Source organism: Ammospiza caudacuta, chromosome 5, assembly GCF_027887145.1.
Source record: "Ammospiza caudacuta isolate bAmmCau1 chromosome 5, bAmmCau1.pri, whole genome shotgun sequence".
NCBI classification, from domain to species: Eukaryota; Metazoa; Chordata; class Aves; order Passeriformes; family Passerellidae; genus Ammospiza; species Ammospiza caudacuta.
This window is the reverse complement of record NC_080597.1, coordinates 51,566,804-51,589,375: the sequence shown is the minus strand read 5'-3', so window position 1 is coordinate 51,589,375 and position 22,572 is coordinate 51,566,804. Positions and strand designations below refer to the sequence as shown.

At 36.4% G+C, this 22,572-nt stretch overlaps 1 protein-coding gene across 1 annotated transcript in view; it reads left to right on the top strand.

The window, feature by feature from the left end:
• Positions 1-22,572, top strand: part of DOCK4 (dedicator of cytokinesis 4) — a 224,171-nt gene that overhangs the window by 73,262 nt on the left and 128,337 nt on the right. Inside the window, exons 2-8 of the mRNA XM_058804667.1 lie at positions 7,224-7,307; positions 8,326-8,366; positions 10,680-10,735; positions 12,394-12,490; positions 14,178-14,326; positions 15,716-15,800; positions 17,454-17,605. Of these exons, the coding sequence (XP_058660650.1) occupies positions 7,224-7,307; positions 8,326-8,366; positions 10,680-10,735; positions 12,394-12,490; positions 14,178-14,326; positions 15,716-15,800; positions 17,454-17,605 (664 nt within the window). The remainder of the gene's footprint in view (positions 1-7,223; positions 7,308-8,325; positions 8,367-10,679; positions 10,736-12,393; positions 12,491-14,177; positions 14,327-15,715; positions 15,801-17,453; positions 17,606-22,572) is intronic.

Sequence of the window (22,572 nt, the reverse complement as noted above, 5' to 3'; positions counted from 1 at the left end):
CACCAGCCCTTGTTACTTTTAGTGCTCTGGTTTTATATATAGTCCTAATACCTAAAGCAAAGAGTGAACAAAATAGTTTGCAGGTATTGAGAGAACCAATCAAGCTGTCATCAAAGAGATTATAACGTGCCTGCCTGTAGCTGAGATGCAGGATGAGGAGAGCTTGACACGCATTCAGACATTCACACTAAACTGATTATCTGTGTTAGAATTGTCCTATGGTTTTTGGCAGCACTGTAATCAGGGATTTGAAAGTGATTACCTTGCTGAATTCAAATGTTGAGCCAGGTACAGGAGGGAATACAATCTGCTGCAGCTTCATGTCCTTTGTGTATTTCAGACTTGGTATTTACCTTATCTGTACAGGTAGTCAGTGATATTAGCAGTAGGAATTCCAAATTTTTGTTTCACAGCCATCTGAAGATTAGTTTTCTATATCTATTCTACTTTATATAGTATTTTCAGTATTATATAGAGCTTGGACATTGATGCAAAGTTTTTTGATTATTTTTCATGTGCCTAGACATATATTCATGAATAGCTGTCTATAGATATCCATGTTAGGAAAATTCTGTGCAAGCCCTCATCTCTTAAGAAAATTCACATTTAGTCCTGACTGCTTCATGTGAGCAGCACTTGAGATATTCAAAAGTCACACTGAGCTGTCATTATCTGAACTATGCATTTGATCCTTTTAATTGTGGTGTACACAAACAAGAGAACTCACATTCTTTTCAGTACGAATTTAAAAATGTTTATCCTCAGTACAAATTTGAAAGTGTTTATCCTCGGGAATCTGCAAGAGATTTAAGGATCGCTTCTGTTATTGAAACTAACATTTGTATATATTGTGTTTATTGAAAGGAGATTAAATTGATTCCCCACCCCGCTCCCTCTCTCTTTTCTGTCTCTGTCTTCATTAGCTTGTTGCTGGTTTGCAGCAGCCTCCTGGGGTGGCTGTAGGCAGCACAACGCATTATGAACAGATGCCCGAATTAACTCGTGTGTGAGAAGCACGAGTGTGTAGCTGTGCTGTGGTCCTGCTCCATCCAGATCAATTCATGTGTCGGCAAAGCTCAGTGCACGTGATGGCCTTTTACAGTCAGCTCTGCCCATTTGGCATTAGGAAAGCTGCATGCCTCCATGTGTTTCTGCTGCTGGAAATCCTACCTATTTTGAAACCTGGAAAGGTTCTTCAGCTTCTTTTGAGGAGGAAAAGGCTTCATCCTGAAAAAAGTACAGCAGAGAGGGTGCCAAGAGATTTTGTATTCAAACTCTCCCACAAGAACAAGGGCGCAATAAATTGCATTGTGAAATTAAAGGAAGACTTTTTGTTGCATGAGCATGCTTAAGCTGGAAAGCTTACTGTGAGTTTGTGGACACTGATATTATGATGCATGTAAATTCTAGTTAGGAAAATTCATAGAAGAAAAAGACATCCATGGTTGTTAAACACAGAAATACCATGTCTGGCTCAGGAGAACCCCATGCCACAAAATGCTGACAGTTGTACTGCTGGATTCTTGCATTGCTTGCCTGTGGCCAGCAGCTTCAGGCATGAACTTACAAACAGTATGCTCGGGAGTGTTGTTGACAGATTATTATTCTTTTTGAATAATGGCTGTAGTGAAGATGATGTTGCACTTTCTGCAGCTGCTCACAGTGCCAGATGTCTGTTGTATTTACTATGCATAAGGCCATATCAAAGGATAGTTTTTATATTTCTGCAAAAAGACCACTGAATTTGAACCTTCCTCAAAGGTAACATATACATATCATTACTCATTAAAAAACTAAAAACTTGCATAAAAGCAAGGTCAGTTTTCCGTCATCAAGTCAAAATGCTATATTGACTGTTTTAACCAATATAATGACTTCGTAATGTTAGAAACATGCCAATTTCATTTGTTATAGATTTTTTTTTTCAACTGCTGAACAGAAGCAAAGCCCCTTGAAACAAGTTGTTCCTGAAAGTCTCAATCTCTTAAGAGAATGGCACTTGGAAGTCCAGAATAAAAACTTTAAAAATTGCTTTTGCTACCAAGAGGACCAGATTTCAATTATAGCAGATAATATCTGGAATCAATAATAGCTTCTGGCCATCTGTTAGGAGGAAAAGAACAACAGTGTCTGCCTCATTAGTTCTTATATGCAGATCTCCAGTTATTTCAGGCATAAAAATTTTAAGAATATAACCCCAAGCAAAACTTTGATGTGGGCCAACCACCCCTGTTGCCAGCTAATCAATTCCTTTTCTATCAGAGCATCTTGTTCCCTGTCAAAGCCAGTCCCTCTGACACGGTGTTCCCATCCTCCAAATCTGATCATCTAGTGTGTACTTACCACATTTCTGTGTGCTTTGTGTGCCTCTCTTAATTGGGGCATCATGACTTAGGGCATTGAACTAGAGTCTATTTTTTACTCAAGTATTTTGCATGTGGATATGGCCAAGCAATAATTAAAGTAATTTTTGGTCTTATACCTCACATCTTTTCCTCACTCTTCAGTTGAAAGACTGTTTTTTATTATGTGAAACCCAAATATGCTTTTTTCATACAAGTGCTAATTTTTGAGCATCAAGCAGTTACTGTAGATATCACTTCTTTTCATCCCCTTTTATATGGGGGTGTATGTCCTGCCACACAGCCCAGAACTGAATGTAATGTGTCTCCTTTTGTGGTGTTGGCCTTAATTCTAACTTGTGACGAGGTCATCTTGAGCACCATGTCAAGTCTGCACCCTTTGTGGGGAGACGTTTTCATCTTGTAAACATAAAGTTAAGCCAGCCTTGGAAACAGCTTGCTCTGGTTGTCTCAAATCCTCTTTATAATGCTAACTTGTAGGTAAGGCTTGTATCTACTAATTGCAAGCAGAAAATTATCTTGTTTGAGTTTTTAGAGCAGCAGTGCTATCAGCACTCTACATGAGCAGAAGCTGCACCCAAACCCCCCACTTAGTTTAGGCTTTAGTTAGGACCTTGGGCTTGGACAGATCTTCTCACACACCAGGCACTTCCATACGTAAAACTGTCCAGCAGTGAGCACGTCCAACCAGAAATTTTGAATGAGAGCACAAAGATGAATTTTGTTTTGAGAAGCTGAACTTCAGAGCAGACCAAAACTGAAGTTGCTTTAATGTTGCATGTGGCTATAGTTCTCACAGTATAGTTCTCACTGTATGATTTCACCTTCTGTATAGATTAGGTTTTTGTATCTTGTGTTGTTGTCTTGTTTTCTTATTCTCTGAGCACCCTTTGCAGCCAAAAAATATTTAATAATGCCAGCTGGCTGCAGTATTTGAACACAGTGTCTAAAATATTTGAGGACATATCCTGCTACAAACTTTTATTGTGGAGTTACAAATTTCTCCTGTGGCCAAGAGGTGATTGAAGAGGATATCAGTCACTGTGTGCTTGAAAAGGACATTTATATGACCTTAAGCTACTACAATGACAAAAATATATCTAGATGTGATTTTGATACATAGTTTCCTGGGGACATGCATGTGACTGTCCATCTGTGAAGACTGCAGGTATTGGTAAATGATCTGTACTCAGAGTAGCTTTTTCTTCTCCTGTCCATCTTCCTTCTCAAGGTGTCTGGCATACACTTGCAATGAAGATAGAGAAAGTGATAGTCACAACAGCTGTTGTTGTTAGAAGAATTAAATTGGGACATATATAATGCAAATGTGACAGTGAATGCTCTATATAAAAAAAGTCTGGTTCTGTGAGTATGATAAATATGTACTGCTCCTAAGTTAGATTGAGCCACATCTTAAGCCATGGTCACTGCAGAGTGATTAATTATATAATTACTGTTACTAGAAGAAAGAATTAAGGAGCATCTGCTTTTGCAGAATGATGTGGTCATTGGAGAAAAAGGTGAGATGTTTAGGACATGAAATTTGTGCTATGGCTTGCTTAAGAGCTCTATGTCCTTGCTGAACCCTGGGATCTTCTCTGGTGGAACAGCAGCTACCTCCTTCCATGCCTTAATTTTTATCCTGCCTGTATTCTATGTATCTATAGCCCAGAAAAACTAAAAAGACATGAATCATAGAACAGATGAATCTATGGATTCTGTACAGTTCTATAGAATCTACAAAATCATAGGAGGAATGGAAGGGACCTTAAAAATCATCTTGTTTCAACTTCCCTGCTGTGGGCAGGGACACTTTCACTAGACCAAGTTGCTCAGAGGTCCATCCAAAACCTTAAGTGTTCACAGGAATCCACATCCACAATCTCTCTGGGCAGCCTGTTCCAGTGCTTCACCACCCTCAGTAAAGAATTTTTTCTGTTGTAGACTAAACTTACCCTCCTTCAGTTTAAAGTCATTCCCCGTTGTCCTATGGCTACATGCTCTTGTATCTCATGTGAGATAATAATTTCAAGTATCTTGTTGGTTGCCCTTTAAGACCAAGGCGAAAAAGTTGTTGGGTACTTCATCCCTCATCTGTTGTTGCCAGTTGCTGTAACAGTTGTTGTGTTGGCCACTTTCTGTCTTGGTCCCAGTTCAGTTGCATGATTTGATTTATTACAAAGTTATCTGAGTCAACATTTGTGAGGTAAATGTATCTGTGGGTTCCTGTGCTTTTCATTAAATCCTCTGCTGCTCTGCAATGCTCTTTATTTTGCTTTGATTGACACTGCTGAACACCACAGGCTCCCTGTTTTGAGCCTGACCTTACACCACAAGAATCCAGGGAGTGTTTTTCAAGCGTATCAGGTGAATGTGCTTAGAGGTAAAGATGGTGCCCTCATTTCTTTTTGTCTTTTTCTGGTACTCTGCAGGCCATCTTTCTAGGAGATATTTCAGGGTATAATTTCGTTCTATAAGTGCTCTAAAATGATTTCTAGCTATTTTCTACACTGTGTCAGATTTCAATCTCGTTTCATCCTGAAAGTTAAAAAAAATAAAACACCTAAAAAAGAGAAGAGAAAAAGATCTTTAACATCTCTAGTAACTAAGTAATAAAAACTGAATGTCACAGAAAAGTCAAATCATAACAATGTGACAGGATATATTGTCTCATAAGGACAAAATTACTGTCCCTTTTTTATTTCATGGAGTTTAAAAATAAGACATCTCATAACTGTAATAACAAATGAGGGTTTGGTTTGTTTTGCATACTTCTTCAGTTAATTCCTTAATTTTATTTTGGTTGCTGTGCATGCTGTTTTGGCAGGCTTCATATTTAAATTTTGAGTCTTTCAAACTAGAAAGGTGACCAGAGTGACTTCTGTCATTCCAGTGCCACACTAGAATATAGATGCACTTTGCATTGATATTCAGGGAGTTTGCTTCTTATTTTTATTTCTACATAGGTAATAAACTGTTTTAATTTTCAGCTCTTTGTAAAATAATTAATTAAAGAATTCTTGTTATTGTTTTGGTTTTTTTTTAACTCTTAGACAAATTTTCTCACTGTACTAATGCTGTCTTGTTACTGAGCTGCTGCAAATGATCATGGTGCACTTGATCATGGTGTGGAACCAAAGCAGCTTTTTATTTCTTGCTGCAAATCTCACAGTATTCAGTTCAGTGTAAAAAGCTTGAAGAGTGGGGATAGCCCCAAAACAAATAGAGGTTGATTCAATACACATTCTTGAGGAGGATCAATACTATAAATACTTGTCTCATGTTGTGTCAAACTTTTAGGGACTGTCCAGGGATATAATCTCACAGGGTTTTTTTAGGGATAAAGACTGTGGGTTAATCACAGTGATGATTTTCTCTTGAGTGAAATGATGAGGGAATACAACGAGTTTTTGAAGTCTTCAAATTCTGGAGAAGGATTTGGCAAAAAAGTACTTTTTGTGCATTTTTAAATGTGCTGTTGTATAGCATAAACCATATCCTGTAGGTTTACTCTTAAAATCCCAAACTTTCTTCTGAAGATTCACAAATAAATTTTCGGTTTCTGTGGTTGCTGCCAGCTAACCTCTCCTGCTGCCTTTGATGAACAATGTGGCAGGCACAGATGGTGGATGACAGGTTATGTTGTGTTTGAGCGTTGTGTCTGCTTGTGGCAGGGGACACGTCCAACAGAAGGCAAGAGCGTATATATGTCCTTGCATATATGCAATTCCTTTTGCATATTATTTGTGAAGTTTTCTTGTCATGCCTCTCACTTAGTGGGGTTTCCTTTTTTGCTATTACATTTGAGGTTTCCTGTCTGGATGGGTAGATATTTGGCAGCAGTAAGACTGCTGTTAGGCTGCAAAGTCTTTTTGTGCATCATGCCCTGGTGGATAGGCTGTTTTCCTCTTCCCCTTCAAAATTCAGCTCTGAAAGAGGATTACAATATAAAGAACCAAAAACACTATTGCTTGGTCTCGTGGCTTGAATTAGGCAATATTTTAATTGAGCATTTCAAGTACAGAAAGAACAGGATTGAATAGCTGAATTGCTATCTAACATATTAATGGATTTTTAGCACTTTTAGGAGTGAGCTCTTTGAGTGGCTTTTGGGTATTCTGTTTTAATTCAGAGTGAAATAATAGCTGACTTATTGTTTTAGAACTAACAATTTAAGACTTACTATTTGGCCATTGTAAATATTTGGGACCATCACTGCTCTGGTGGATGTTTTGTTTTATCTCCAGCTCCATTTCTGTAGCTCTTGTCCCAGCCTGAGCTCATGACCTCCCTTCAATGGCTTTGGTGAAGCTGCAGGGGAAGCTTAGTGTGCCCTGGATGTATTGGAGTGAACAACATGCTTTAGTGGCCTCCACCCCCTAACCATTTCCTCACATTTGGGATTTTATGGAGTGCTGGGTCTATAGCATCCATTAAGCAAATGTGAAATAAGGTTTTCTTTTCATGGTGTGTGAGTGGTATGGATGACAACAAAAATATTGGCACTTTCAGCTCACAAAATTCTGAGGTCTGATGCGTGTTAGTGTAAGCATTTGGAATAAAACACTTTCTGTCCTTCGGGGTACTTATACTAGCTAATAGTGTTCTCCAGTACAAGCTTTCCATTCATGTATCATAAGGCTGTGTTTAGGTTTATTTCTGAGTCCTGTGTTTTGAATTTTCTGCTCATAAAAGTGGCTTAATTATTCTTTTTTTTTTACTTTTTTCACACTTTATTAAATTTGAGTAAGCCTGTTTGTTCTAACATGTAACTTCTCATGATAATATACTATTTTGTTAACAATAGGAATAGTTTATATTTTAATGTTGTGAATAATTGAGGCATATTATATTTTTCAGTAATTGCTGGTTTTCGAGGGACAGTCCCACATGGCCTATCACTGGAGATTGGAGACACAGTTCAAATATTAGAGAAATGCGATGGTGAGTTCACAGGTGATTCCAGTGAGAATTTGTGTATTGATGGTTTGAACCCCATTAATATTAATTTATTTTCTTAAAGTAACACATTTTTGAAATCAATAATATAATATATTTTGGCCTCTTAATTTTTTTCCACAGTTCCAGTGAGCTCTAATCTCTATAATAAATTTGCAGTACATTAATTTTTATTTAATCTCTCTTTAATAAACATTTACAGAGGATAAGAATTGTAACAGAAAGAAAGTCTCTCATGATTCTTTTGCTTTCTTGGTGTTTGTGAGGGAAACCTGGCTGCCATCAAGACATTTTCAAATTCATTCAAAATCACAACTTAAAATCTTAAAGCAGTGTAAGCATTGTCCTCTGCTTTGCATTAGAGAATGCAAATATAATTTTAACAAATGTCTGTTGCTCAGGTTAGAGAAATAAAGTTGCATTTTCTTTTTATAATCTGCCTCCCTAACATCTAAAAATCAACACATTGATTTTTTTTTTTTTTATCATTTGGGATCATATAGGGTTTGGGGATTTTTTTGTTGGTGACCTTTTTTTTTTTTTTGTAATATCATAGCAGGATTATATATGGTTAACCTTGTAAGAAATGTTCTTTTAGAAGGCATAGGATCTATTCTGTTGAATCAGGTATATTATTAGTTTTATATAGCATTCTAGTTGATAGATGTAGAACCTCAAGTCCAGAAGTGATTTGTAAATGTTTTGAGTTAGTAAGAAACTATTTCTGTTTTGACCGCTGTGGTGTCCAAGGCAGAATTTACCTAGGTTATATTGTTAGAAACATTTAGGGTTTAGAGTAATTCCTGAAATTGTGTGAATGAAGTCATCCAAATATGAACTAGTTTAAATTAAATACCTTTCACTGTATGGAAAATCTTTTAAATTAATATAGTCTGACAGCACTGTGAAATTGTCATATATGTCCAAAATGGAAAGATGAAATCTGTATTACATATGTAAATGATTTGCACTCTTTAAAAACCAAAATGTGCTTTCTTCACAGGGTGGTACAGAGGATTTGCCTTAAAAAACCCCAATCTTAAGGTAAAGGTCAATTGCAGTTTTGCATTCTTGGGCAAAAATATATATTTACTTTTTAAAAGTTGATAATCTGCTTGTAAGTGTATGATATTTACTCTTAAAAGAAAACCATAGCTTAATGTTAAGTATATTATTGGTACTACTTTAATTAGATTTGGACATGGATTACCCTTTTGAAATGCTTCTGTGTATTAGGATAATACACTTCACAAACCCAGGTCTGTGGTGAATTTTCTTTCATTTCCAAACTTTAGATTTTCCACTCAGAGAAAGCTGAGTTGAAGGGAAAAGACTATTGAGAATAAAAAATGTAAAAACTGTTGGAAAAGTTGGTTAAACAGTGCCTGTTTCTCTTGAAGCTACGAATGAATTTAGAGCAGCCAGTGGAGACAGCCAGTTTATAGGAGCCCCATGCCGGGTATCAATTGAATAAAACATATGTACTGCCATGTAAAATAGATGCTCCGTTTTGGTTTTCTTTGATGTGTAGTCTTTGGTTTCCATAGCAGCATAGTATTCTAAACCAGACTTCACTGATTTATTTCTTCTGCATTCAGACATGAAAACTTATGGAAATTTATATTTCAGTGTCTGTTCAAGTTGTGTGTTTAAGCTTTAGTTGTCTTTTTTGTCTTTCTATTTTCTTAACCTCTCTTGTTGTCTTGCCTCTGGGATTGTACTGATATTTTTTTCATGAGAAAGAAAGATCCTAAATTACCTGTTCATCCTTTAACCTGCATTATAAGCTGTGCTCTTTTTTCTGTCCTCATTTCCAAGATGATTCAGCTGCAAAAAAGGCACATACACAATAATTTTGAAAAGTTTCAAGGGCCTTATATCCAATTATTGGCCTTTTGTGCCAAGGCCTGTGGTCTCTAATCACATAAATTTCCTTTCTTTATACAGAAGGTCGATTCAAACAATAAATTTAGCCACAGAGTCTAATTTGATGTTTACTACTTTGACCTCATTGATGTATTTTACAGTTTGATTTATAAGACATGAGCAGTTGTGGTTTGTTATTGCATCTTCTGTGTCTTTTGTTGCAATTCTCACCACATGCTTGCTGTCAGTCTTGCTTTGTGGTCTGTCAGATGTGTGATGGAAGCTATGAATAGGTTTTCTAAACATGACTTGATGTGTGAAGAGATGAGATATATATTCTCTGTTTTCCTAGCGTGAATGCAAACAGTTTTTCTGACTTGGATTTTTGAAGGGAGTCTCTCCAAAAGTAAAATCAGAAGAGCACCTTGTACCTCCTCTTATTATTGGTAGTGCTCTGTAAATATTCTTGCCTTGTTATTGTGCCAGCTTTGACACTGGAAGCAGTAATGTGTGGCAGCTGGTGTGCAGTAAGGGTGCATCTGCATCCCTGACACATCCCTGTTGCACCTGCAGGGCTCTGTGCCCTACTGTCCTTGGGAGATGCTCCCCTCTACTGCTTTGCATTACAGAGGAGCAGGAGCATTTAAAAGGGTAGCTGTCTCTACACTGTAGATTTGGTTTTGAAGGTCTAATGGTTGTGTGAAAAGAAAATGGGACACCATCATCACAAAGGAAAGCTGTATGCAGCTGTGCTTATTATGAAGACACCATATATGTATTTTCTCTCACTGCATGAGCTGTAGTGTATTATCTTCCCAGCCAGAGGCTTGGAGCTTGCTTCATTTTGCTCATTGTGATTTGTGCAGGCCAGTGTGCTGTGGGAGCAGTGGCACTGTTGCAGCAATGCTGGGTGCTCGCCAGGATGGTGGGGAGCCTAAACAGCTGGGAAGGGGCTGCTCCTGGCAGGCACAGGCGCTGTCATAGGCATCTGCCACAACTTTCCTTGCACTGCAGGCAGAGCAGCCACCAAATTAGACTCTGTTTTTATTTCCTCTGTCTACTTGACTTTATTTTCATTGAACATTGTTAACTTCGTTTATTCTGCTTAATTTAAAAAATCCCTTTCTGAAAATGCTTCTTTTTAAGATGCAGTTGATAAGACATTATCCCCCAACAGCTGGTCTGTTTCTTATCAAGGTGGAAATAATGAATAAAACAGTCTGCCATAAGGAAGCTCTCAAACAATCTCCTTGTTCTACATGAGTTTATCTTCTAATTGTCTGAAGTGTTGAAGATTTTAAACTCTACTAAATATGGCATTTTAGTTTCTGTGAGAGCTCTACTGAGTATTTGTTGCATTCTTTCCTTGTGTTTTTTGTTAATTATTTGGAGGACTTTGAATTCAGCATGTATTTGCTTATTGAATTATACTAAATGGAATGCCAAACTCATGTAAGCGGACTTTTTACCTAAACTCTTTTTATTTTTCAGGGCATATTTCCATCTAACTACATTCACTTGAAGAATGCATGTGTTAAGAACAAAGGGTATGTGTGAAATGTTCTGATTTCAAATATTTAAACACGGCCAGTTACTTGTACCAAATGTCTTTTGCTTATAAAGTAAATAATTTAGTTATGTTATGATGGCTCCAGCCTACTGCCAGAGGACTTGAAATGGTTGTCTTTACCTAACCTGATACTCCTGCATAGTCATAAAATTGGAATGCTGTATCCAGAAGAGGCACTGAATGCAATTGGGAATATCACTCTGTATTGCTTAGAGAAAAGGGGAAACAATTATGTTACGTTTGGCTTGAAAACGGCATTGCCTTATTTTGAAGAAATTGTTCTGTACATAAGCTGTCTTTCAACCTGCTGTTTAAGATTAGCTCTTTTCTTTGAGGGCTGTAGCTCTACCAGTTGCCATTTTACAAAAAAAAAGCGTAAAAAATGTATCAGTTTAATGGCAAAAAATTTTGCTAAACCTATAAATGATTAGAGAAAGGTTTTCCTTTTTTTCAGGTGATGGAGAGCCAGTATTTATTTTTGACAGCAGTTGATGTTTTTTCACATTTAGAAGAATAAAAACCAGATAAAAACCAGAGTCATTGGTTAATATTAGGCTTTAAATTTTGTTTTGGAATACAAGTTGTCTGACTTAAAGAAACAGTGATTTTTTTTTTTTTTAATGTATAAAACTTGATGCCTTGGTGGTATCACTTTAAAAAATTTAAAACTTAAAAATTGTCAGTGAATTTAACAGTTTTTTCACAGATTTACTTAATTTGTAATTGTTCATATTGTATCCTTCATTTGGATTTATTAGTAGAGAACTGATACAAAACAGTTTGAAAACTGTTTAGGTAAGGACATTTCTCATAATAGGTGGATGCCTGAACATGAAGTGACCCTTTTTTTTAGGAGCATAAATGAGTGTGTTGCAGATCCATTATTCATAATGGGCAGAAATAATAATGAAGACTGTAATAATATTAAAACAAGTTTCATTCTCACGGGTGAAAATGTCCCCATGTTACTGTTAAGCTCCCTGTTGTCCACTATGAAGTTACAGCCCCATGTGATTTGTCATGCCTTAGGATCCCTTTTTCCTTTTCAAGTTGTAACTAAAACTGAAGGCTCGGTGAAACAAAATTGTAAGCCATCACAATAAAATAAAATTTAAAGGCAGAATACTTTTTGTTAGTGGATACCATGAGAATGTTTGCATGGATTTCAATCTTTATTGCATCTATTTCCTTTGTTAGTTAGTTTCCCATTCAGGCCATGTTCCCTGCTGCACATCATGGCCAAGAGCTGTCACATTGTTACGTTAATTTAGCAAGAGAGACAAGATATCATGAAAAAAGTAATCCAGGCATGAAAAGCTGAAGTGTCAAGATCCCCCTGGAAACTATGGGATTTATTCTGCTATGAAAGTTGGTTTTTATATGCTTATCTCATAGTAGAAAAAACTCACCTTGACTTCTCTGGGGCCAAGACTTTGCATGGGGATTAAGCTATTTTCACCCAAAGTTTTTCCATGGGGATTCAATAAATGTACAAATAAAAAGTGTCATGGTCTGAAGGGAGCACTCATGTAGGTTGACAGATATCACTGTTGGCAGTAGGAAGTCTACATATTAGTAACTGCAATGGGATTAGTAATGCTTGTGCAATATCATGTGTTCTTCTGCATGTTACAGACAATTTGAAATGGTTATTCCAACAGAAGATTCTGTTATTACAGAAATGACATCCACTCTAAGAGACTGGGGAACAATGTGGAAACAACTCTATGTGGTAAGTATCCTGAATACTATTGCTTTGACTTAATAAATGTGATCTCAAAAGGTGTACTGTTTTTAGATGGTCTGGTTTAGTTGAGGTATATATTTCAGAAAAAATCCAAAACATTCAGGTTTTTTTTAAATTGTTTTACTAATGCCTTGAAATCTTATTTTATTGTTATTAGTGTGTCTCTTGTATTCATATGAATAATAATAATATACTTAAGTAGAACTTATCAGATACCAGGACCAAAGATGCACCTGAATTACTGTTTATCCAATTTGGTTTTTTGACTGCAGAAATGAAAGCTCTATAGCTTTAAAGCTCTATAGTGTCTGATGGAAAATTGTGAAAACATACTGTCAGTATAGCTCTCTATAATGTTCCTACAAAGTCCTTTTTGTCTCCTGTTACTAATGCTATGACCTTTTTTCCCTTGGTTTTCTTTTACTTAGAACATTCATATTTCCCTCTTTTTGTTGCAGCAGTTGCACAGCTCTTTTTGGCAAAAATTTTCTTCACTGCTGTTGTTATTGCATGTTCAAAATTACCCTGCTTTTCTTCCTTTCCAGACAGAAAGCCAAGACAAATAATAAATTAATGCCCTTTTAGTAAGCTTATGAAGTGAAAGAATGTGAAGTAAAAAGAGCAGATCTATCAAATTGCGATTTTTCAGAGTGCTTGGAATATAAAAGTTGTTGGTGGAGAGTAATGGTGCTTCTGAATGAATTTTAGGTTTAACTTATGCAGCAGAACTAGCTGAACTTTATTTTTATGCCTTTTATTCATAGGAAGAAAGCAAAGGGAAAAAGACTTATGGTTTTTGGCGAGAATTAACAGAACAAATCTTAACAGGAGTGTTTCTTCAATTTTGTGTGATGAATCACTTAGATGAAGGTTGTAGTAATTTCTCAACCTAAAGGTTCTAAAAAAAACAATGTAAAATTACTTAGAATTAGTGAAGGAAGAGTTAATAGATTTTTCCAGAACAGAGGTGCATTTATGGGAAATTGTTATGCCCATAGCTGGTATATAATTAGAGTAGGAGGATGTGGTTTCAAAGCAATCATATTCACGTAATTTCTCCTACTTCACAGTTAGATAAAGAAGAACTGTGTGGACAAGATTCTGTCTGTGTGATACTATTTATTTATGATAAGGTGGTAGTATGTAAAGTTATACCAATGCAAGGGAAAGGTAAAATAAATTAACTCTGTGGTTCAGTGTTTGAATGCTCAGAGCTATTGCTTTTTCTATCCCTTATGCGTATGAGTTCAAGTAGTCTTGAAATATAGATGATGTTTTCAGTTTGGATGAGACAGCAGCACAGAGTGAACATACTCTTGGAATAAAACAATGCTGTGTCATGCAACACGTGAACGTTTTTTGTTGAATTTTTGTCATACCTGTCATGTACATTAGATTAGGTTAAATGTAAGGGAGACACAAGGAGTTGGACTGGAATATTGGGATGGGTGTGGTGCATAGACAAGGTCTGTGGCAGGTCTGAAATTATTTTATATGCACACGCTCACATGCAGGTAAAATGGTCACAGTGTGATGGGGAATAAAAGACTAAGTAAGGGGAAAAGGGGGTTTTCCTTGTTTCCTCATGTATATATTTATTAGGATTATCAGTCTATAAGCTGGTATCCTGATTATCAGGTGATGCAGAGGCAATCATGTTTGTGTCTCACAGAGGAATGAGGGGGATCTCTTCCACCGGCTGTGGCACATAATGAACGAGATCCTGGACCTGCGGAGGCAGGTCCTCATTGGCCACCTCACCCACGACCGCATGAAGGACGTCAAGCGCCACATCACGGCTCGGCTGGACTGGGGCAACGAGTGAGTCAATGTACAGACATCAAATGTGGTCAAACTGCAAAGCCAGCTCTTTAGGCTGGTTGCCAAATGGTGAAATAAAGAACAAATTTCTAACAAGTGTTACTTTTTTTTCCAATGGACTTTCTCCTTCATTGTTTTTCTGTCCACTGTGTTTTAACAGCGAAAAGTGGATTATTTTGTTCTGCTTTTTTTACATCTGTGTAAGTTATGTAGCAGTAGTACTATCTATAAGATAGTACTTATTCCAATTCCAGTACTTATTCCAATCTGAAGCAGCATTTTACATCTTTCTAATACACATGATGCCTGGATGATGCATTCAGCAGAGCTTTGTGTTCTAACTGAAACTATGTTGGTTGACATTGCTTCTTTTCTAACTTGGTCACACAATTGAGTTCCTACTTGGGCATCTCTAACATACATTCAGCTACTGCGCTCTGCATCTTCATTTAGTCTGAATAACTGAAATGAGCTTACACAAGTTTTATTGTCTTACTTTTTTTTTAAGCAAGAAAATGGTTAAAATGCCCTCTGGTATTTAGGTGCTGTTTCCAAAGTCTCTTCTTTAGCATATGTTTGTACAGATAAATGCTAACTAAAGGAAGCAATATTCAGTAGTAGGATTACCTCAATTTCCAGAGTTTCTACAGCTGTCTGACAGCATAAATATCTAACAGAGTGAAAGGGTTGTGAGTAAATGTGTATGATTACCTGTCTACTTAGAATTTTGCAGTAACTGAAAGAAATTAATTGTTAAGGTTTTTTACATGGAGAGTTCCTGCTCCTTAAAACATATGTTTGAAAAACTTTATAATCTTTTGAATTTTCCTAAATTGACTAAATTCCTAAAATGACTGCCTCCGTGTCCTTATGCATTCTTAAACATTATTGCTTGCCTGCTCTGCTGGAAATAAATTGTGTTGCCGTTGATTCAAGCTCATTTCCCTATTTTGTTCAGGGGATACAGTCTAGCATTTTTGATACCATCCACTCCAAACTGAAAATAAGCTGATGTTTTAGTATTTGATGGATTTTCTTTTTATCTTCCTTTCCGTGGTTGTTATTCAAGTTGACGGTACTAGTGCATTCACACTGAAATGCTCACAATAGTACAAAGGACAATGTTGATTGCACATTGTCCACTCTGTGAAACAGATTTTAAAAATGTGGGAAAACATTGTATTAATGTTGCAAAGTGGAGAAAGGGAATGAGTCAAATGTGAATGGTGGTTACAGCCAAAATGCATCAAAATAAAACCAAAGTCAACTAATTCTAGAGTACAAATTAACGTGTGCATTGTTTATTCAAATAAACAACAAATGCATGCAGAGCTAATTTGTTTCTTTTGAAAGTAGAAGCTACTTACTGTTATTCCATTTCTCATACAGACAACTGGGACTTGACTTAGTTCCAAGAAAAGAATATGCTATGGTGGATCCTGAAGAGATCAGCATTACAGAACTCTACAGGCTGGTAGGTGAATGTAATGTTTGATGCTTCTGCTCTCAAATTACGTATTGAAAGTCCACTCTTCTATTTAACTGAAACTATCTTTTTTGATCCAATATATTGGCATTTCATAATGCAATGAGTTTTACTATAAGGAAAGAAATTTTTTTAACAGCTATGTCATCCCTAAATATGTATGAAATTCTTTGATTTGATATTAAATTTGTCTTTGCATACATGCTTAAATATTATTTGTTAAAAGTTTTGGTTTCTCATATACCTTTAAAATTATGCTAATATGTTAATATGAATTTAATCATCAATAAAAGCTTATGGGACTCTTTATCATTAGAGCTTTACCTGGCTTATGACCCTGTCTAGATAAGCTTTGTGGAAATATAATAATGGTATAATATTGTCACAATTAATCATACTGGGCTCTTGGTACTTTCTAATATATTAATGTAAATAGCAGTTAAATTGCATAAGAAAGCTTTCCTTTGGGTCTAAAAGCCCATCTTGATCTACTAAAATCAGCACTGATATTTCTCATTCTGATTAAATCTCCAGCAAGGTCTAAGAAAACTTGCCAATTCATTTATGTTGGCTTTGGCTCATATTTAAGTACTGCAGCTGCTACAGATACAGAGTTCTGAGCTTTATGTGCTTAAGACTAAACTTGTATTTAAGCTGAATTTTATTTATTACAACTTTTGTATTTAAGTTCAAACCCCCCAAAACCATCAATTGCTACAACTTTTGTGGATCTGAAATAACGACGTATTTTTGTAATAATTTTTAATTTGTATTTTACTTGTATTGTTGACTTGTAGGGTCAAGACAAATAGTAAATTCTTTGTGCTGGAATCAGTATACCTTTGAGTAATTTCAAAGGGATTTGTGATATTATGGAATCCTGTTGAAGCACTAGATGAAATATGGTGAGGAACCATTAATCACAAGAGGAAACATACAGAGGAAAAATGACCCAGAAAACTAGTAATGGCACTCATGGAGTGTACTTGGGAAAAAGATAACCTCAGTATGAAGACTATGTAACTTAGAAAGATTGCTGTTTAAAATTATTTTTGTTATACTGGAAGAGAGGGATAGTACAACTTAATATTGTCCTTCATTTAATGGGTAACTAAAATGCAGAAGGTATAAACTGTGACATCAAATCAAGACAATTTATTAGCTTGTACAAAGCAGTTTGCCAGAGATCATAGAATGCAGGTATGATTGCTTTTCCCCAGTTTAAAATACTGGTATTTAGTGTTCTGCAAAAGCATTTTTTTAATGTGTTTGAATAGTGGAATATCAGATCATTAACTGCTTAAACCAGCTAAGAAATACTATGTTGTTATAGCACAAAGCTTTAAAGTGGCTCCACACTTTCAGAGGAAAAAGAAAAAAACCAAACTTCTAGAGATTACTGTTTTTCACCTAGAGATAACTATGATGAAATGTAACACTGGGAAAGTAAATTCCCTGTGTTTTCCTTCTCAGATGCAAAAGAAAAAAAAAAAGAGAAAGGAGAAAATACAAGTTAGTATTAATTTAAAAAAATACTAATTTGAAATAAGTAAGTAGTTCTACGTTACATATTTTACCGCTTTTTGTTTTGAGAATTTTGTAATTGACTCAAACTGGTCACTGTTTTTCTGGTGTTTTTAGATGGAACATCGCCATCGGAAAAAAGACACACCAGTACCAGCTAGCAGCCACCATCTTTTTGTTCAGATGAAGAGTTTAATGTGCTCCAATCTGGGAGAGGAACTGGAAGTAATCTTTTCACTCTTTGATAGTAAAGAAAATCGACCCATCAGGTACCATATGATTTCTATTTAAATACTGATTTTACATAAGTTTTACAATAAAACCTGTATATTTTGATACAGGTAACAAATTCCACATTTAGAAACAAAGGCAAGGTGGGTTTCTTTCATGAGAATATTTTGCCTCCTTCTGAAATTCAGTTGCTATGTCTAATGGTTTGTAGTGTTATTTAAGGTATTCAAAAATGTATGTATCTGTCTTGTTTACTTATTTCACTTTCCAGTTGTTTTTTTTCTTTGTAGAGAAGTTTATATACATATAGAGAATGGTAATTTTTAAGTATCCCTATTTTCATCTCTCCTAATCAGTGCACATTCAAAACTTTGAACTTTTGCTTTCTCTGTAATATTTATAAGAGAAATTCTCCTCGGTGCGTAAGATTGGAGGGCTCCAATAAATGCTTAGTCAGTGACTTATGCATATTTTTTGTAAAAGGGGACTTTGCTTCTATGAGAAGGTGCTGGTTCTTCAGTGAAACTGTCAAAATCAATCTGTCCTGGAGTTTAAATTCTGTGAGAGACCTGATAACCTTTGATTTTTAAAATATTCAATAGCTACTTCTATTTTCAGAATTCTGGCTAAGAGAGAGAACATGGGAGTGATTAGTAGTGAAGCCACTGTGCATTTAAGAAATATGAGCACAGGAGGAGAGTACAGTTAGTGCAAGAGCTCAGCGAGTTCCCTTTGAGGAATAGGCCAGGACGTCTGAACCATTGAGTGGCTGTGCAGTGGTGATGGGTGTGGTGGGTTGACCCTGGCCTGCAGCCAGCCACAGCCACCCTGTCACTCCCCTCCTCATCTGGACAGGGGACAGAAAATAGAACAAAAGGCTCACGGGTCAAGATAAGGACAGGGAGAGATCACTCACCAATTAACATCACAGATAGAACAGATCTGACATGGGGTAAATGAATTTATTACCAATCATATCATAGTAGGATAATGAGAAATAAACCCAAACCTTCAAACATCTTCCTTCCCACTTCTCCCTTCTTCCTGTGCTCAACTTCATTCCTGATTTTCTCTCCTTTGTCCACCCTGGCAGTACGGGGGTTGGAAACTGGAGCTGTGGTCAGTTGGTCACACATTGACTCTGCCACTCCTTCCTCCTCCAGGGGAGGACTCCTCACACTCTTCCTCTGCTCCAGCCTGGGGGCCCTCCCACAGGAGGCTGTTTTCCATGAGCTTCTCCAGTCTGAATCCTTTCCACAGCTGTTGTCTTAAATATGGCAATAGGAGTTTGGGGAACTGTGTGGAAGTTGGGCTGAATTTGACAAAATTATGTCTGTGCTTTGCAGTGCAGGCAAAATAAGTAACCAGTACTTAGAAGGAAGAGTATATTCAGTACATTAATTTTTATGGTTAGTGAGATCATGTATACTCAGCTAGTGTTACAGTGTTAGCTGTTAAATACTGACATTTCATTCTGGTCGGCATTTCAGACAGTCATCACGAAAATTCAGTTTCCTGTTGTTTCTGAGAATTAAAAGTGCATCAGGACATGTTGTTTGTGTTCACTCCAATGAATGCCACAGCAGGTGATAGATTTACAAGAGACCTGCAGACTTTGACAGAAAACAATTTGGGGTGATATGGATTGCTGAAAACAAGGTTAAGGCAGTGGTGGTGGTGAAAGCAAATGGATTTGATTTCCTGTTACATGAAAGCACAAATTCTAGAGCTGTTTCTCACGTGCCTGCTGTGATCTGACCTTTAGCTATTGATTCCTGACTCCAGCATCTGTTTTCAGCTGCTGTAAACTTCCTCATCCGATTACTGGCAAACCTTGAAGAAATGTGTTGTTACAAATCCAAACTGCCTTCTCTAGGGTATGGGGGGAATGACAGGATAAGCTTTGTGAAGGTAGTTTGCACCATCTGCAATTCAAACAAACATACCAAACTCTAACAAAAAAACCCCAACAAGCATAACAAAAAAACCCTCCCAAGAAACAAACAAAAACTTCTTCACGTACTGGAAAAGCTAAACTTAAGAGAGCTTTCACAAGAACAAATTAAATGCAAGGTATATCTGTATCACAGAAAGAACTCTGGATTGCAGAGTTGTCCAAGATTGGTCCTTATATGATCTGTCTGGACTAGATGTGGAAGTGACTTAACTGGTTGATTACAGACTTAAACCAAAGCTGGTTGATTGTGGTGCACAACAGTATGGTACAATGTGTATTTTTTATTCAGTAGAAATGGGCGGGAGATCTTTAGGCCCTTGCTGATGCATGTTTGACATGAACAATCTCCTCAGAAGGATGCTGATGCATGAGAGGAGTCAGTGTCCTCAGCCCCCACAGTTCACACCCTGCAGTGATGCCAAAGCCTACGGGCAGCAGTGGAGCTGAGGAGGATGGACACTCGACTCTTCTGCTCATTTCTAGCAAAAGGGCTTGTCAAAAGCTGGGTGTACTGTAGTATAGATCCTTACACCTTAGGATCTGTCAGAACCTAGCTGTGTCATTTGTCCATTGGTTTCCCAAGTCATTGTTTTTGGTCCTGTGGAATAATGTAATGAAAAGAACAGATGAAACTTTTTTACTAGCCCAGGTAAAGATATATGAATATAAATGACTTAAAATTTATTTCTCCAAATCATTGCTTATATTATTAGAATTGTTTGGACTTTATTTCTTTGGACTTTGCTACTTTATATGTTAAATTTTGCAACAACTGTATGTGTACCAAGCTTTCCTCAGGTGGGTAATCCTGTTTATTTTAATGAGACTGTTTGAATGCATAATAGAGTGTTCATGGTCTACCTCATATAAGTTGACATAAGTCAGCTTTGTAGCCTCTTAAAGAGTTCTGTTGGAGAGAGTACAGAATTCAAATTTAATAATACAATTTTTTAAAACTAACTTAGCTTCTTCTCAGGTGGACCTGCAATTGTAAGCTCTTTGTACATCAATATATCTATCTCTAATAAATCTATCTTATTTTTTCTATCCTCAGGTATATGCACTGAAAATAGCAGCTTTAAAAGATGGTTGGAAGACTAAAAAAACATTGTCTGTTTACTTCTTCCATTGATTGGATATCTTTTTCCACAGCTTTTTGTTGGTTTTATGTTATCAGTATCATATATTCAACTGTTTGAACAGCAATATTTGTTCAAGTATCACAGTAAACAGAATAGCAATTGTGGATACTGAGATGAGGAAAGTCTCTCCAAAAAGGAATAATATTTCCAGTCCAGACTAGTGCCAGAAAAAGCCCTGTGGAAAAGTCAATGCTTTGGAAAGTCAGGTGAAAGGAAGGTACTTCATAACGTAGGGAATGCATGGTTTGATAGCTGAGCTTTGTATTATAGCACAAGAATAGGATTTTACTTAGCCCATTTTAAACGATAATAAATATAATAAGCAATTTAAAACTATTTTCTTGTGCAATATTAAGAAATTATCAGACTTAGAAAATATCCACTGAGCAATGAAAGATAGTTAAATCTTTTCTTGTACAGTTATAGATTCTCTCTGAAAAAAAGCATTCTGTAACAACTGAGGCAAACCAAGGTATGAGGAGAAAGCACAGTGTGTTAACAGTTCTTGTGTTGGCTTAGTGGGACCAGAATTGAGTGTCTAATAAGGAAATATTGTATCATTACTTGCTAAAAACAGATTAAAAGAATACAGATGTATAAAGTGGAAAAAAACTAGATATCAAATTGAAAGCTATGCGCCTGAATATCAGCACAAAACTTCTCTCTAATTCTTGTGACCCATATGTTTTGCCACAGGAGCTACATTTAGTAATTATTCTTGGCAGAAGTGTAATCTAACATGAAGCAATGTAGGTACTGTTTGTCATTGTAGAGACAAGCAGATGAGGAAAAGGAGAACAGTAGTAATTTTAATTCCTTTTATGGCTTGTAAAATATAATAATATAGATTACTGTGGCTTAAGAGTTCAGATTCTTTGGCAGATAGGAGGTGTAAGTTTGAATATTCAAAGGCAGAGTGAGAAATCGGGCATGCGTCTTTTTTCTCTTAAAGAAAGAACCACACCTACTAATATAAATCTATTCTTCACCTACACTGCACTTTTGTTCCTCTTTATTAAAAAAACAAAAAAGGAAAATCCCCGAAGTGCTTTATAATTAAATTCAGAATTTGCTCCTCTTCATCATCTTTTGTTCCCCTGAGTAGTTGTGCATCGCTAGACATGAATTAGTCCTGAAATGAAGTACGTCTTCAGGTGGATGGCAGGGGGAGGAGCAGACCACCAGCATCACCTCTGGAATCTGTGTAGATGGATGTATCTTTCTGCAGTCACAAGTAAATGTCAAGATTAAGACATAGAACCAATGCTTTCCTTTTTGTCTGATTTCAGAATGATGAATCAGTGGACTTTAGGATTGGAATCCAGCCCCAAAGACGTCTAAACTTAAGATCTTTGTGTGAATTGCATCTCCAGTAACTAGTTGCTAGTTAGAGTCAGCAAAGCCTAGAAAGCAATTCAGCTGGTGAAATGTCTGCACCTTCTTTAGGACATTTTGGAAAGCTCCTTAGGATCCATAGATGGTAGTGATTAAGGAGCTGCTCAGTGTGTCCTGAAGTAATTTTGATCTGAATCTAGTCTACTACTTTTTGTTTTCTGTATCACTACTTTAGATCTCAGTAAAGTTTGAGGCTTCAAGTTCAGAAGAAGTTGATATTGAAATCATACAGGATATAAATTCTCAGTATTAGTTATCTGAGTTTTTGACATCAGCCCTCTAGAGTGTAATCTATAGGAAAAAACACCCTGAATTTGCTCTTAAATATATGCAAAGGATTTAGGATAGTCAGATCAAAAAAACCTGATAAAATATATATATGTATACAAAATTACTGTTTTCAGTATGTGGTGGTTTCTTTTTTTAGTTTAAGTAGAGCAGATATGTTGTGGTAGGCAATGTATATGGTTAAGGAATATTCTCCTAATTAAACATAAGCATTAGTGCTCTC